General features: G+C 46.4%; 1 protein-coding gene and 1 long non-coding RNA gene across 18 annotated transcripts in view; one reads left to right on the plus strand and one right to left on the minus strand.

Annotated features, from left to right (window-relative positions):
* Positions 1-317: 317 nt before the first annotated feature.
* On the minus strand, positions 318-7,755 carry LOC309541779. Its single transcript, XR_014223923.1, has 3 exons — positions 7,701-7,755; positions 6,863-6,892; positions 318-1,070 (listed from the first exon to the last, which is right to left on the minus strand). It is a non-coding gene; the product is annotated as an uncharacterized lncRNA (long non-coding RNA).
* Positions 7,756-8,137: 382 nt separating this feature from the next.
* The window catches only part of MAGI2 (membrane associated guanylate kinase, WW and PDZ domain containing 2), a 621,598-nt gene continuing 613,539 nt past the window's right edge, over positions 8,138-16,196 (plus strand). For all 17 annotated transcript variants that reach the window (XM_082239441.1, XM_082239452.1, XM_082239456.1 and 14 more), the window contains exon 1: positions 8,138-8,556. In XM_082239441.1, the coding sequence (XP_082095567.1) occupies positions 8,256-8,556 (301 nt within the window). In that variant the 5' untranslated portion in view covers positions 8,138-8,255. The remainder of the gene's footprint in view (positions 8,557-16,196) is intronic.

Raw genomic sequence — 16,196 nt, forward strand, 5'->3', positions numbered from 1 at the left:
CAAGCAACTTAGCACTACATTGAATACAACTCTATGAGTGGTATTTAACTCATTTCTGCCCTTTGAAATTAATGTGCCTAAGTTAGTCATGTCTATTCACTTTGATGAGACTCCTCTGATTAGGACTATTTTATTTTCCAGATGAATCTTTCAAAACTAGGGTGCTCTCCTGAAATGGCAACAATTAGAAATGCAGAAGCTAATTTTTAAGCATTCACATGACATTATTGGAGAGTTTCATGAAATTCAAACAGCACTACTACTCTCCCCCCCCCCCCGTACCCTCCTCTGCTGTTCAGAAAATTGTGTAGTAGAGAATATTGTGCTGGCCTACTTAAGCACTCCTGCCTCTGTGTTGCATTGTGGCCCCTGGTGCGCACGCAGGCATTCCTCCATTACATGAAATTATTATTTCCCAATGAATCACCACAGCTCCATAGTTGCACATCCATCACGCCTTTGACAACAGAATCAAAGGCCTGTAATTATCTAAACGATCATACCTGTTACAAATTAATATTCTATGCAGGCTCAGGTTGTTGCTGATAGGTTTTTTAATGGAAACACTTTAAAGTGGGAGTAGGCACCATTTAAGAGACAGGATATTCAGCATAATAGTCAGATCAGCAGCAATCAGATTCAAACAAGTACTGAGAACCGCAAATAATCCTGATGAACCAAGCTTGTTTAAGGTAATATGGAAGCTTAAGCACTGGGAAATAAAAGGCATCTTCTACTAATTATTAAAGTGATACATAAAACAGCAAACATACCGTATTGGCCCCCAGTGAGAACTTTCTCTATGAGTTAAGCTAGAGGTGGGATCTCACGGAGCTGTTTGTGTTGTGGTAAAGCGGATTGTTCAATTAGCTGTTTAATTAATTAACTAAATTAACGAATTAGCAATAGATGTGCTTTGGAAGGAAGAGTTTGGAGGAAGGGGGGGGAGCACACCATATAACTTTTCTGAGGCAGGTCCAGGGATAAGGGCAGAAAGGTTGATGCTGTTGAAGGTAGTAGCATCCCTCTTGGTGTCTGAGAATGATGAGCCGAGGCCTGGCGGAGCATGACTGTGGACAAAGGCAGAGGTGGATTTAGGGCAGCGCAACAGGTTCTGCTGCAATGGGTGCTGAGCCTCAGTGGCGTAGCGTGGGGGGTGCAGGGGGGGCGGCCGCACCAGGCGCAACATCTGGGGGTTAGGGGGCGCAAATTACTTGCCTTGCCCCGGGTGCTGACAACCCATGCTACACCACTGCTGAGCCTAGGGAGTGCAGCAGAGCGTCACAACTATGACATGGTGAACTCAGCAGAACGGAAGATGACAGGTGGGGGGGGGCAGAGCCAAATTTTGGCCTTGCCCAGGGAGCCACTGAAATTTCAAAGTCCAAAGTCTGCCCCTGACAAACGGATAGGGTGGAGTAAAGCCATAGACTGGGGGCTTTAAAGACGACCGTGTAGCTTCCTAACCTTAAAATGGAAGAACACTTTTCTGAATGGCAGGGGAGAACAGATTTTTAAAGAGATTTCCCCTCCAAACTAGGGACCAGATTTTGGAATGCAAGTGGAGCCAATATGTTCCTTACTTACACTATTTAAAGCCTGGAGTCCATGTTCAGTTTGGAGGAACAGTGGGAGCAGGGATAAGTTTTGAAAGCAGCCTGACCCAGTCCATTTCCCTGACTAAGGCAACCCCACTACGGATGCAGATGGCAGGGTGGGAAGCGGGGGAAACATATAACTATGGGGGGGGTTGTTGGCAAAAAGACTGGAAGCCTTAATAGCCCTCAGTCCCATCAAACTTGGTGGTGCTAAGTAAAAAACCAGTTTTCTCATCTTTTCCACCCAGGAGATGCACATCCTCCTGACACAACAGAAACTTGCACATCTCCCAGGTAGAAGAATGTGCAATTTCCTTTTTGAGCAAGGCCTAGGAAGGTAAAAACCTGGAGCTTCTTGTTCCTTCATAATCAGTGTGTAGGAGCATCCCAGACCTTGAGATCTCAGGGCTCAAACCTGAGACCCGGGGGTGGGGGGGGCTGTGATGTCATTAAGCACGGCATGTCAAGCATTAACCAGAGTTTCTGACCGCGTATCATTCAAAAAAACCCCAGAAAGACTAACAAATGAGCAAATATGTCGCTGGTTGGACATTAAGATAGAAAAGGCATGTTCCCAGGTCCAGCAGAAGTGAGAACATCATTCCTTTCCACATGCTGAGGGAGCCTGAGCAGGGAACATTTACTCTAGCCTACATGCTTCTGGGCAAAAGGGTTTGAGTGCCCTCAGGCCAGGCGGCTCATGTGAAGGCTATTGTTGGATGAGGGGAGCCTAGTGTGGTGATTTTAGAGGGGGACACTCCCAGACAGGAGGACAGGGAATAGATGCCCTCAAAGGCTGCAATTCAAAACACATTTACAGAGGACTATGAAAATAGAGGCCTTTGCTGTTCTTCTGGCCCTGTTCCTTGGTATAAATTAATTTCATCCTCAATATTTCTTTAAAAAAAAATCTTTTCCTTTTCTTTAAGTGTTCTCTATTTGGGTTACAAATCCTACAAGCTCCTTCATGAAATTAGACTCTTAACACCTACGTTTCCACCCATGTAGAAAGCTGTATCAAAGTGTCTTTGTTCTTTGTTTCCCCTTAAATGTTCCTGTTCTCATTCATTATTCTCTAAATACACACCCATCTCACTTGTTACTACAAATCACTCAATGCAACCAGTACACATTCCACACACAAAAATAATTTGAAGTGCTTAAACTGTAATGAAATTGCTAAGACTGCCAATCAATTTCCATATGTCAGCGCAATTCTTAATCTGCTCAGTTCCCATCAGTCACTTGTGTCTTCTCTGCACACGTTGAATGTGCATTCCAGATGGGACCCCAGGAGCCCCTTCCCCACTCACTCCATAGTGGCAAATTAATGATTTGTTTTTGCAGGGTTAGTACTTCAGTGGGTGGAGATGGTGGTTGCGGTATTTGTATTCATTGCATCCCAGACTGTGTTTACTTTGCTGTTTCCATCAGATACATTGCACTTAGAATCATAGAATCATAGAGTTGGAATAGACCACAAGGGCCATCGAGTCCAACCCCCTGCCAAGCAGGAAACACCATCAGAGCACTCCTGACATATGGTTGTCAAGCCTCTGCTTAAAGACCTCCAAAGTAGGAGACTCCACCACACTCCTTGGCAGCAAATTCCACTGTCAAACAGCTCTTACTGTCAGGAAGTTCTTTCTAATGTTTAGGTGGAATCTTCTTTCTTGTAGTTTGGATCCATTGCTCCGTGTCCACTTTTCTGGAGCAGCAGAAAACAACCTTTCCCCCTCCTCTATGTGACATCCTTTTATATATTTGAACATGGCTATCATATCACCCCTTAACCTCCTCTTCTCCAGGCTAAACATGCCCAGCTCCCTTAGCCGTTCCTCATAAGGCATCGTTTCCAGGCCTTTGACCATTTTGGTTGCCCTCCTCTGGACACGTTCCAGTTTGTCAGTGTCCTTCTTGAACTGTGGTGCCCAGAACTGGACACAGTACTCCAGGTGAGGTCTGACCAGAGCAGAATACAGTGGCACTATTACTTCCCTTGATCTAGATGCTATACTCCTATTGATGCAGCCCAGAATTGCATTGGCTTTTTTAGCTGCCGCGTCACACTGTTGGCTCATGTCAAGTTTGTGGTCAACCAAGACTCCTAGATCCTTTTCACATGTCCTGCTCTCAAGCCAGGTGTCACCCATCTTGTATTTGTGCCTCTCATTTTTTTTGCCCAAGTGCAATACTTTACATTTCTCCCTGTTAAAATTCATCTTGTTTGTTTTGGCCCAGTTCTCTAATCTGTCAAGGTCGTTTTGAAGTGTGATCCTGTCCTCTGGGGTGTTAGCCACCCCTCCCAGTTTGGTGTCATCTGCAAATTTGATCAGGATGCCCTTGAGTCCATCATCCAAGTCGTTGGTAAAGATGTTGCACCATTAGTGCACCATTAGTGTTTGAAACCAAGTACACATGATGTTGGCCCCAATTGACATGTATCCTGTAGTTTCCTGAGAAACAATAGAGTTCAGTACATTTTCTAATTTGAAAACATAAGCTGAGGTTAAGCTAAGATATGCACACTTCAGGCAGCTGTTGTACATGAGCAGATGACAGCACCATTGAATAGGGGTTCGGAACAGAGAAATAAATCAATAAGGGGCATCAGGTGAGGGCATTTCCACCCCTCTTTGCTGTGTATAACAAGGTAAAAAAATAGACTTGAAACCCAGCATGGGAAAAAGATCTCACTGCCTTTTAAGCCACAAACGTATATGTGCCAGGGACTGCCAGTGTGTGGCAGAGGCAGGGGAGTGATGACCAGTCATGCCACCCACAAGGCGAGAGGAGGGAGTCAGGGCAGTCGAAGGCAGAGGAGGGCGTGCAGGATGTAGCTGAGGAAGAAGGGACAGTTCAGGCAACAGATGGTTCAGTAGATCCCCCACCTTCCCCCACCCCACAGTCTCCTGGAACCAGGAGGGGCTTGAAAAGGGCAGAGCAGCAATGACTTCCATGCAGGAAACGTCTCAGGTGGTGGGCAAGGAGCCCATCGCAGGAGGGTATATAAGCCAAAGGAGCAGAGGGGCCCCACTGTTGCTGCAACTGCTCCATAGGGCCCGGACCGGTGGACCACTGTCTCTAGGCTAGAAGCAGGCATGTGTTGTGTGTATCTGGAGCACCACGGAAGCTGCTGCAAAGGTTTTTCTTGCCAATAGACTTAAATATCAGATGTGTGTATTTTTTATCTGGGAGAGGCCATGACAATACAGTGGTACCTCGCAAGACGAATGCCTCGCAAGACAAAAAACTCGCTAGATGAAAGGTTTTTCCGTTTTCGATTTGCCTCGCAAGACGAATTTCACCTATGGGCTTGCTTCGCAAGACGAAAACGTCTCGCGACTTTGTTTCCTTTGTCTAAAAACAAAGACATGTTTTGTTTATAAAGTTAATTTATTTTCCCTTCAATTTTTGAACTGCTCTTTACAGTATGTGTGACTTTAAAGAGCAGTTAATAAACTGTTGTTGTACCAAATTTGGCTTTGTTTGGACTTTTTTTGACCATAGGAACGCATTAATTGATTTTCAATGCATTCCTATGGGATTTCGTGATTCGCAAGATGAAAAATTCGCTAGACGACAAAACTTGCGGAACGAATTAATTTCGTCTTGCGGGGCACCACTGTATATAGCTTCTATAGTCTACTTGGAAATAAGTCCCTTTTCTTGAAAATTTATTATAAAAGATACTTGTCAGAGCACATTTGAGAACGTTTTCCTCCTTCTCTTCTTCCTGTAACCTTTCCTTCACATTTAAAGCCATCACTTTAAAAACAACAAAAAACAACAATGGTGCCATTCAGTGCTTTTTTCTGGGGGTAAGCAGGGGGTACGCATACCCCTAAACATTTTGTGAATCTAAGTTTGGCCTCATTGAAGAGCAGTATTTCAATATGAGAAGGAAAATGAGAGTATCCCTAAACTTTTTTTTTTTTTTTAGGAAAAAAAGCACTGGTGCCACTACATTTTTGTTTCTTTAACAATGGATTCCACTGCAACAATTCAGATTTGCAAGACTCTTTAGGAGTGTGGAGGGAGGGATGAGGGGGAAAATAATACTCCCAGGTTCAGCTATGGAAAAAAGAACAAGGCAGCAAACAGCAGAAGCCAGTACTGTTTTTGGGGGACAGGGGGTGGGCAGGTGTGGAGGACTCCCTGGTCCTGAATGGGATAACTGTGCCCCTGAAGGACCAGGTGTGCAGCCTGGGAGTCATTCTGGACTCACAGTTGTCCATGGAGGCACAGGTCAAATCTGCATCCAGGGCAGCTGTCTACCAGCTCCATCTGGTACACATGCCCCTGGACTGTCTTGCCAGAGTGGTGCATGCTCTAGTTATCTCCCACTTGGACTACTGCAATGCGCTCCACATGGGGCTACCTTTGAAGATGACCCGGAAACTACAACTAATCCAGAATGCGGCAGGTAGACTGGGGACTGGGAGTGGCTGCTGAGACCACATAACACTAGTCTTGAAAGACCTACATTGGCTCCCAGTATGTTTCCGAGCACAATTCAAAGTGTTGGTGTTGACTTTTAAAGCTCTAACGGCCTCAGTCCGGTATACTTGAAGGAGCGTCGCCACCCCCCATCATTCTGCCCGGACACTGAGGTCCAGCGCCAAGGGCCTTCTGGCGGTTCCCTCATTGCGAGAAGCCAAGTTACAGGGAACCAGACAGAGGGCCTTCTCAGTAGTGGCACCCACCCTGTGGAACGCCCTCCCATCAGATGTCAAAGAGATAAACAACTACCTGAAATTTAGAAAACATCTGAAGGGAAGTTTTTAATGACATTTTGATGTATTTTTAATCTTTGTTGGAAGCCGCCCAGAGTGACTGGGGAAACCCAGCCAAATGGGTGGGGTACAAATAAAAAATTATTATTATTATCAGTCCACACACACACACACACACACACACACAGTCTATTCAAAGGAAATATGTATGAGTAATGAAGGCCAACTGGCACATCCATTAATTCCATGCCTATATTCTTGTAGCTGGAAACATATTTATGAGTTGCCTAGGTCCTTTCTCTGATCTCTTTGTATGTTTAACTTACACCTGGAGGGCTAAATTACTATATCCTCTCCTATCTATTAAAACCCATCCCCTACTTTGTGTTGGACTGGACAGGCAGCAGCAAAAGGCAAAGTTACACGCCATATGAGATTGTGTGAGATTATGAGATTGCCTCACAGCAATGAGGCAATTGAAGCATCTTGGGGGTGTGGAGGATTCAGAGATCCCAAGTGGTGACCAACCTGCTTTCAGATGCAATGGCTGATTTTGACCTGCAGAAAGGGAAAAGGGAAAAATATAAAGAGTTGGCCTTGGAGCCAACCCCTGCAGAAAACCAGACATAAGACCTAGTCGGGCATCCTGTTCTCACAGTGGGGAAACCAGCAAGCAGGATCGGAGCCCAAGAGCAGCCCCCCCTCCCGGTTTGCAGCAACTGGCAGAGCCAAAGCAATGCTAGGGTCAGGGGGGCCAACTTGAATAAAATATGGGAGGGTCTCAGGAAACCTTGCCCTGCATAACCGATCACATTGCCACTGGAATGGCAATGCCCATCAACTTTTTTTTGGGGGGACTGGCCCCCTCAAATATTTTATGGGTGTGTGTGTGAAGGGACTGCGGCCCCTGGGAGTTGGCTCCTATGGCTGGGGCCATCTGCCCCCTTCCGGGATCCTTTGGCCTGGATGGTTCGCCGGCTCCCTTCAGAATCGCGCCTTTGCGCAGCGCGGGGGCGAGAGGGAGCGCGCGGGGCTTGCGCGAGGCTGGCTCCGTTCTGTGCGTGTGCGCGCGGCGGCGGCGGGGGGGGGGGCGGCTACGTCTCCTTCGCCCAGCGCGCCAAACCTGAGGGAGAGCGAGAGACGCCGAGAGAGAGAGCGCGCGCGCGCCGGAGCCTGAGGCGCCGTTTTCCTCAGCCTGGCGGCGCTTGGCCGTGCCTGCCTCGGCAGCGGCGGCGGGTCCGTCTTCTCTCCTCCCTCCCCACCCACCGCTGGCTGCTCCCCGCCTTCTCCCTTCGCTTCCCTTCCCTTCCCTCCCTTCCCTGCTGCTTTTGCCCGGCAAGCCAGCCTCCCTCTCGGCCTTCACTACCGGGTCAGAGGCTCCGTCTGAGGAGAGCGAGTGCGCGAGCCAGGCAGGCAGGCAGGCAGACGCGTCCCCCCCCCCCCCGCACACATCCACGCCGCCGCCGCCGCCTCCTACTACTCCAGCAGCAGCATCCACACGCAGCCCGCCCTCTCGCTCTCCCCCCTCAGGCTCGCCATCCAGTTACTGTAAAACTAGTCCGTACTCTCCCTCTCTCTCGCACACGCAGCGTCCTGGCTGCCGCAGCTGCCATGGCCAGCAGTTCCCCGCGCCCTCGCAGCTAGAGCGGCAGAGAGGGGGGGAAGCCGCCGCCGCCGCCGCCGCCTCAGCCCCGTCCCTCGCCCCGCTCCATCCTCCCGGCTCTCCGCCGGCCCAGACGGCAGGCGGGAGTAGCCCCCTCGCCCGCCCCTCTCGGCAGCCTGCCTCCTCCTCGCCAGCCCCACACGAGCGAAAGGAAACTCCAAGGACACCCCGAGGCAAAGGAGAGCGAGCGAGAGGAGGGAGGCGGGCGGCAGGCAGGCAGGCGAGGGAGAAGCGCCCATCCCTTTCCCCCTCACGGCAATGTCCAAGGGCTTGAAGAAGAAAAGCCACTGGACGAGCCGGGTCCATGAGTGTGTCATCGTGAGGAGCCAGGAGGGCCAGCTGGGCTTCGAGCTGAAGGGAGGCGCCGAGAACGGGCAGTTCCCGTACCTGGGGGAGGTCAAGCCCGGCAAGGTGGTCTACGAGAGCGGAGGCAAGCTGGTGCCCGAGGAGCTGCTGCTGGAGGTGAACGAGACCCCCGTGGCCGGGCTCACCATCCGGGATGTGCTGGCCGTGATCAAGCACTGCAAGGACCCCATCCGGCTCAAGTGCGTCAAGCAAGGTAAGCGCCGGGCGAGGGGAGGGGGTTGGCGGGCGAAGGGCCCCGAAGAGGAAGGCGAAGACGGCGGGGGGCGAGGCGCGGCAACTTCTCCGCTTCGGGGCAGTTTGGCCGCCGCCGTCCCCGCGGCGCCCCGACCCCCTTCCTGCGGCTGGGGAAGGGGCGGCGGCGGCGGCGGCGCACAGCCTTCCTGGATCGCGCTGCGTGTCTGGTGTGCTGCACGGCAGAATTAAATGTGCGTCAGCGGCGGAGCGCCTGGAGAGCCGCGGGGAGCGGAGAAAGTTCGGCCGGGCCCAGCTGGGACTGAAGAGGGAGCAGGCCGGCGGGGAAAGGGCTGGCAAGCCAGGGATGCGCAGCCCGGAATCTGCCCCCCTCCGCCAAAGCTGCGTCCTGGGATATCAAAAAAAGCGAGTGCTTCTGAGCAAGTGCAGAGCGCCACCTTTTCCTCTCTCACCTTTTTGCTCAGGACAGATGCAGGGCTATCCACACTTACTTGGGAGTAAGCTCCTTTCCTGTACTCGGTGCTGAGTAAACATGCCTGTGAAAGGGCTGTCAGGCTGCCAGCCGATGCACCGTTACCTGAAAGTGGATCCCGCTGAGGGCTGGGATCTGGCTCTACGAGGAAGGGCAGCATGGATCCAGGGCAGACTTAAGCCTCGGCGCCGACACTCCCCTCCCCGCCACACACCCATTTTCAGCCCGGGACGCGAGTAGAAGGAAGGTATTCCAGGGAATCTTCTCTCCTGGCAAGGGGAGCGGTGGCACCTACGCGTGCCATGGAAGAAAGAGGAAGGAAGGAAGGAAGGAGGGGGAGAAGTGTGGCTAAACATGATGACAGCTCTGCAATAACGAGGCTTCCCTGGAAAGCATCCCCGGTGACTAACCCTCCCGGGGAGTCGTAGTAGCCGCGCCGGGGACCAGCCTGCGCTAAGGCGCCGCAACGTGCCAAGGCGAGCGTGCCAATCGCTTGGGAGGACGATTGTTATTATTCCGAGTGTGGCGTTTCAGCCAATAGGAGGGCGGGGCGAAAGCCGGGGCGGGACTTAGCTCATCAGCTGGGTTTCCCCCAAGATCTGCACAAGGCGCGGGGCGTGTTCCCCTGAAGGCGCGGGCTGGGCTGCTGCGTGCCAAGTCCTTGACCACCACAAGCTTCTCACCTCTACGAAAATCAGCCGAGGGGTTTCTTGGGTCGAAAACAAGTCCTCTGACATGCTAAAATAGTGTTCCTGTTTTTTATTTTTGTTTAAAGACAGCAGAAAGTCATGTTTAAACCTAGGGGGAATTGGGGTACCGAGAACAGGCTTGAAGGTGCTTCGTTGTCATTGATTGGTAGCTTCAAAGAAGGTGGCGGTTGCAATGCAAGATTGCAAGAGAAGGTTTGCAGGGAACGGCTTTGCTGCTCATGAGGAGCATTTAAGCAGCCCAACAGATGAAAGCTTTATTGGAAAGCTAGCTAAAATCCATCGGTTTAGTGCCAATGCTGCAATTATGGGGGAGGGATAGGAAATCTGTGGCCTTCCTTGCATTCCCAAACACGCATCATCTCTGACTGAGGCCGTGCTCATCACGGCTCATGGGGTTTGGAGTCCAGCAACACCCAAAGCGCCATAGGTTGCCATCCCTTTTCTAGAGTTGTACTGCTATGCTTCACATTTTAAGGTAGGGTGGTTTGTTAAGGAAGCTAAATCCATGTTAAGAAATACTTAGCGTTGACACAGAAAAGGGTGGGTAAGGTGTGGAGTCTTCCCTCTCCATTCCAGAATAAATAAATATCAAATATGTAGCGGAAAGCTGCCCTCAAATCTTGGAGCCCTAAATTAATTAAAAACAGATATAAACAATAGAAGTTATTTACAGTGCATTGAAATAAATATGCACAGTGATAACCCATGAATTAGGTTAACAACTGCTGAATGAGGAAGACTGGCCACTTCCAGGCTCCCACTATTTTGTAAGTGGCACTGAATAACATTAAGGGAGATTCAGATTGTGCTAGTAGAATGGATTTGGTGTTCTTGTACAACAAGCCTGCTCTCCTCCCTCCCGTCCCAACTTCTTGCACTAAGGAAAGTGATGGAGAAATAGAAGAAGAGGAAGAGTTTGGATTTGATATCCCGCCTTTCACTCCCTTTAAGGAGTCTCAAAGCGGCTAACATTCTCCTTTCCCTTCCTCCCCCACAACAAATACTCTGTGAGGTGAGTGGGGCTGAGAGACTTCAAAGAAGCGTGACTAGTCCAAGGTCACCCAGCAGCTGCATGTGGAGGAGCGGAGACGCGAACCTGGTTCCCCAGATTACGAGACTACCGCTCTTAACCACTACACCACACTGGCTCTCAAATGCACTGGAAAGTGTGAGATAACAGTTGTTTGGTATGGTGGTGTATGCCTTCCCTGCAAACAAATAAGAATGAATGTTAAATAAAACAGGTCCCCTGGAAGCAACAGTTACATTATACATGTAAACTGGTTTATGCAATATTTAATTGTTACGGCTTTATCTTTGGAACCCTCGTAATTGTAGCTTAGCGATGTTGTTATGAATTCTCTTAAGAGATCCCCAGGACTTGTTAAAGAATAATTCCTAAGGTCCACAGAGAAAACTCTCGTGGGTTAAACTGCTTTGAATTTGCAGTGTGGTCATGTTCTCAGAAATACACTGGTAGGACAAGTAATGCTAATCTGTCAAAAGCAATATTCCACTACTACCAATTTCGAATGATAAACAGAATATTAATGGCAAAGTGTAACAGATGGCTTTCCTTCTCCAGCTTAATGTCCAGTGGCAAAGTTTAGGTATTCTCTTTGGCTAATTACTTTCAATGATTTTTGTGTTTTTGCATGCCTCAGATGATGGATCTGATCCAAAGTTTGAATCAGGCACTTGCAATTTTACTGCTTTGTCTCATCTACTAAAGTCATACCGCTAAAACGACCATGTTTTGATTTCTGTGCAGCAAACTTGTCACTTGGGTACTTTGTACAGTCCAGAAGGTATGAAGGCATGGAAAACTGTGCATTCAGTGCTGAGGGCTCAACTCTATGGAACTGAGATTAGACAGGCACCCTCCTTGCTGAACTGCACATGCACAACTTTCTTGTTCCAGCAGGAATTTTTAGATAGTGCTTGGTGTTATTATAGATATTATAATTTTCCGTGGATAGTTTTTTTATGAACAATACTTAGAAATACAAATAATTAAGCAGTATATAAATGTTGCAGGGGAAAAAATTATATGGAAAGAAAGGGAAACAAAGTGGAAAAAGTTTTATTTTGTAAAACAGAGTTGATAAGAACTTGAGATCCCATTACTGCTGTCCTGCACATTGATTGTTACTGACCTCAGTGGGATTTACATGTATGTGACTACATACCAAAACTCATCTTTTCAGATATCTCCTACCAATTAAAAAGGCAGATAATATTATTGACAAATAGGCTAAAACTGATTTTAGCTGTCATTCCTTTTTACCTAGCTGCAAAATTATGGAATTATTTTTTAAGATAACTTGCAGTTTTGTCCATAGTTGGAACTGCAATATGATTATATCAGAATCTTATGACTGTATATGCCTTAATTTGTTCCTTACAGTAACTGGTGCTGTTCTTCAACGTCCTTCAGCTGGCAGCTCCTCCAAAGGGAGTAAGATACATGACTCAGCTTCCTTACAGGGGGGAAAAACAAGTCTAGTTGATATACACATTATCCTGGTTCACCCCATCGCTCATCGTTAAATTTTATCTGTTTTGGAATTGAAGTCCTTCTTAGGGTAGCAATGCATTCCTATCTGTAATATTTAAAACATATGTAGGCCATTGACATTTTATGGGGTTTATTTACACCATGTGCAAATCACATAAAATTGAGAATTTGGGCACCAGTTTCTATGCAAACTACATTCATAAGACAGTTTCAGTGCAAATGCTCTTAGATTAGGGAACAGCTGGCAACTCCTCTGCAGGGAATTGAATGACTTAGCTTAGCCTTCTTATAGAAGGAAGCCTTGTCCAGTTTATATATGGCCAAATGGATCTTTAAAAACACAATCCAATTTAGTTTCTACCCTCCTCCTTATTTGAAGTACAGAGGCCCTATATTAAAAGTTTACTCCCAGTGAATTGTTTTCTCCAAACAGTGTACAGAACAAAGAGTCATAGCCAATGAATGATGTCTGTTTTTGTAACTTTGTTCTTGTTCTGTTCTGAGACATGTCAGATCAAGGTTAATTAAGTCATTATCATAATTTTTGCATACATTTATCAGTGAACCCCTCTATAAAATGTTTCACTGCAGACAGTTAATTAAAACATCATGACCTTGACTGGGGCCATGTGGCCGTTTGGGCATTTCTCTCTTGGAATTAAGTGCTGTCAGAGTAAAATCACAGTGTGAGATGTGTAGGTAGGGCATTGACCCTCCTACTATGGTGGTTAAAAGTGTCTGAGCACACATTTTTCTTGAACATTATTGCAAATCAGTTGTCAGGTTCCCCACAGAAACAAAATTACTGAATGTTTAATTTTGTTTTACAGTAACTTGTTTGAACTCTTTAAGCACAGACAATTAAAATGATACATTTTTAATGATTTGCGGATCTGCTTCACTACATTCAGTTGCCTAAACAGTAAAAAAATGTTTCTCTGATGTTTTAGCGGCTTACAAAATTGACCTTTGGCCTCTAGCATATTTAGATTAGAAGAGAGCCAGCCTGTCAGATCTCTTCCCTTACAACACCCCAGGACTGAGCCTCCTTACTTGGAAGTAAGCCATATAGATTTCCGCAGTGCTTATTCCCAAGAATTTCATCCTAAGTAAGCAAGCAGGTGTTCTTAATGGGTAGTGTGTTAACTAGGCTGGATTGCTTGAATTATGTGAAGTTGTTTACTCAGCAGGCATCTTGGTTTTGAAGGCAAGAGATCAGCCTTGGCTTTTGGGGAGCTATAGATTGAAATTCCACTACTGACTAAGTGGGTGATCTTAAGTAGCTGTTTGAGTGCAGTTATGAGCTATGCAAAGTTAGTTATTGCATCTTCCCATGCTTGCTTTGGAGTTTGGAATTGTCCTTGGATATTTAGCAAGTTTATAGCCTGCATTTAGAGCCTGGTGTGCTCTGGTCTATAGGGTCACGAAGAGTTGGACATGACTAAACGATTAAACAACAAGCCTGCATTGCAGAAGGTTGCCTTTGCCAGATAATTCTGAGAGTTTCTTTGTGTTGCTGTACCTACACATTGCATAGTATGTATTGGCCTAGCTATACCTTACCCTTTTCAAGGCGAGTAGATTCTGCCAGGTTGCCTGTTGATTTTAGTCTTGTTTTAACAGACTATGGTTACAAATCAGGTGTGTCTGCACTGTCATAGATGGCTCCATGACAGCCTAAATTAGAGTTGCCATACATCCGGGAATTCCTGGACATGGCCTCTTTTGGGGGTCCTACATGCCCATCTAGGGGGAATTCTACATTTTAAAGCAAATGTCCTGGATTTTGCTGTTGTTTTTAAAATTGGTTGTGGGCTTCTCTGGTTCAGGTTGTGGTTTAGCGGCGGCGGCGGAGCTATCAGGCGATTGTGCTAAAAAAGCTCAAAAACTCTTTATATCCAGACCTCTTGAAATATGGCAACCCTAAAGTGCATTTTGGGAAGTGTACTCAGAAGCAGTATGACTTGAAAAACCACAGTTATATCTAGAAATATGCGTAACAGGGAGCCCTTGCATCTCTGTTTATGATGATGATTCTGCTGTAGCTCACACTTCTACCGTCAGTTTCTCACTTCTGCTCCATTTGAACCTTTTACAAGCTAGCTGTGTGTCAGTGTCTTCTTTTTAGATGTGTTAGCTGTGTTTGTGGATTTTATATAGTTGAAATAGGTAGCAGCATAGCAAGTACTACTATGCTACTTTAGAGATTTGGAGCAAGTGCGTATTATTTTTTGCATTTGTCAGTGACTCATTTTACCTGATTTAGGTAAATGAAATAATAAAGCAATAAAAATAGGTTAACTTATTTGATACATTGATGGTGGGACCAGAATGTTCCTTGTTCCTGGGGAGGCTATGTACATAGTGCTAGTTTGTGTTACCATTCTATCTGTTGGCAAATATTGAGTTCTTGGCCTTAAAAAAAGGACTTAAATAACAAATATCATATCAGACTAATATAGATAGATAGATGATAGATAGATGATAGATAGATAGATAGATAGATAGATAGATAGATAGATAGATAGCATTGAATAAAAAGTCTGTGCCTTCACTGAAAATTAGGTAAAGCAGCCCAACATAATATGTTGAATATTGTGGTCAATTTTAATACAACAGTGCAGTGGTGGACCTAAAAAAGATGTTTCTGTCTTAAATGACATAGGTACAGGAACATAGGAAGCTGCCTTATAGGGAGTCTGACCATTGATCTAGTAGCTTGGTATTTTCTGCTGTTCAGACAGGACTCTTGCCAAGTCTCAGCCTTACTTGATGGTAGGAATTGAACCTGGGACCTTAAACACAAAGTAACTGCTCAGCCACTGAGTTATAACAATTCTCCAAGAGTTTACTTTCTTACTGTAATTGTATATTTCATATGCAAAGCAGTTTCCTTCCATGACATATAGTCCCCCCTCCCCCCGGTGAAGTATATGCCTTGTCTTTTGATTTATAGATTTTATATGCCCCACTCCAGAGTTCTGAGATTCCCATGAAAGCCCAATTTCCTAAATATGCAGTGGCTTTGGCTGTTGATTGAAAATTACCTATTCCTATTGCATATGTACCACTGCTTTGATATTGCCCTGAATGGGAAGCCCATGTTCAGTAGGAACTCTATGTGACACCAGAGTTTTTCTGATGCTGTGGCCGAGCTGATCTTTTTCTTCTCAGAGATTGATGTTGTAAAACATCAGAAACCAGCATTCACATCTAGATAATTCATTTTTCCTTGACACATAGCATTCATTGACTTGAGGATTTAGTATTATTGTTCACCAGGAGCTAAATTAGGGGTCAGCAGACTTTTTCAGCAGGGGGCCTGTCCACTGTCCCTCAGACCTTGTGGGGGGCGGACTATATTTTGAAAAAAAATACTAATGAATTCCTATGCCCCACAAATAACCCAGAGATGCATTTTAAATAAAAGGACACATTCTACTCATGTAAAAATATGCTGATTCCTGGACCATCCGCGGGCCAGATTTAGAAGGCGATTGGGCTGGATCCGGCCCCTGGGCCTTAGTTTGCCTACTCATGAGCTAAATGAATTTGGATTTTAAATCTGTGGCTTCTTGTTATGAGTAATTTTACTTGCGGTTATTGTAGGTTTAGGTAGTCTCTTGATGTAACTTTAAAATGTCAATTTCTTAGCCACCCCTTCTAAAAGTCTCACGATCATCAACCATTTTGAAGAACAAACAATGGATAGAAAACAATCTAAATCTTCTTTTAAACAAAACATATGTTAGAATCCCAGCACTTTAGTGACTTTGGCCTGGCTTCCAAAGCCAAACCATACAGAGAAGACTATAAACCCCCCCCCTCAGATTATCTATTGTTAAATCTCTAGGAAAAGGAGTTATCCACATCTGTTCTGCATATCTCTTCACACAGACAGGTACAGATATGTCACCAAGTGCAGAATCTATCCCAAGTAC

This window comes from Podarcis vaucheri (assembly GCF_965113315.1).
Source record: "Podarcis vaucheri genome assembly, chromosome: 10".
Taxonomy (NCBI): Eukaryota; Metazoa; Chordata; class Lepidosauria; order Squamata; family Lacertidae; genus Podarcis; species Podarcis vaucheri.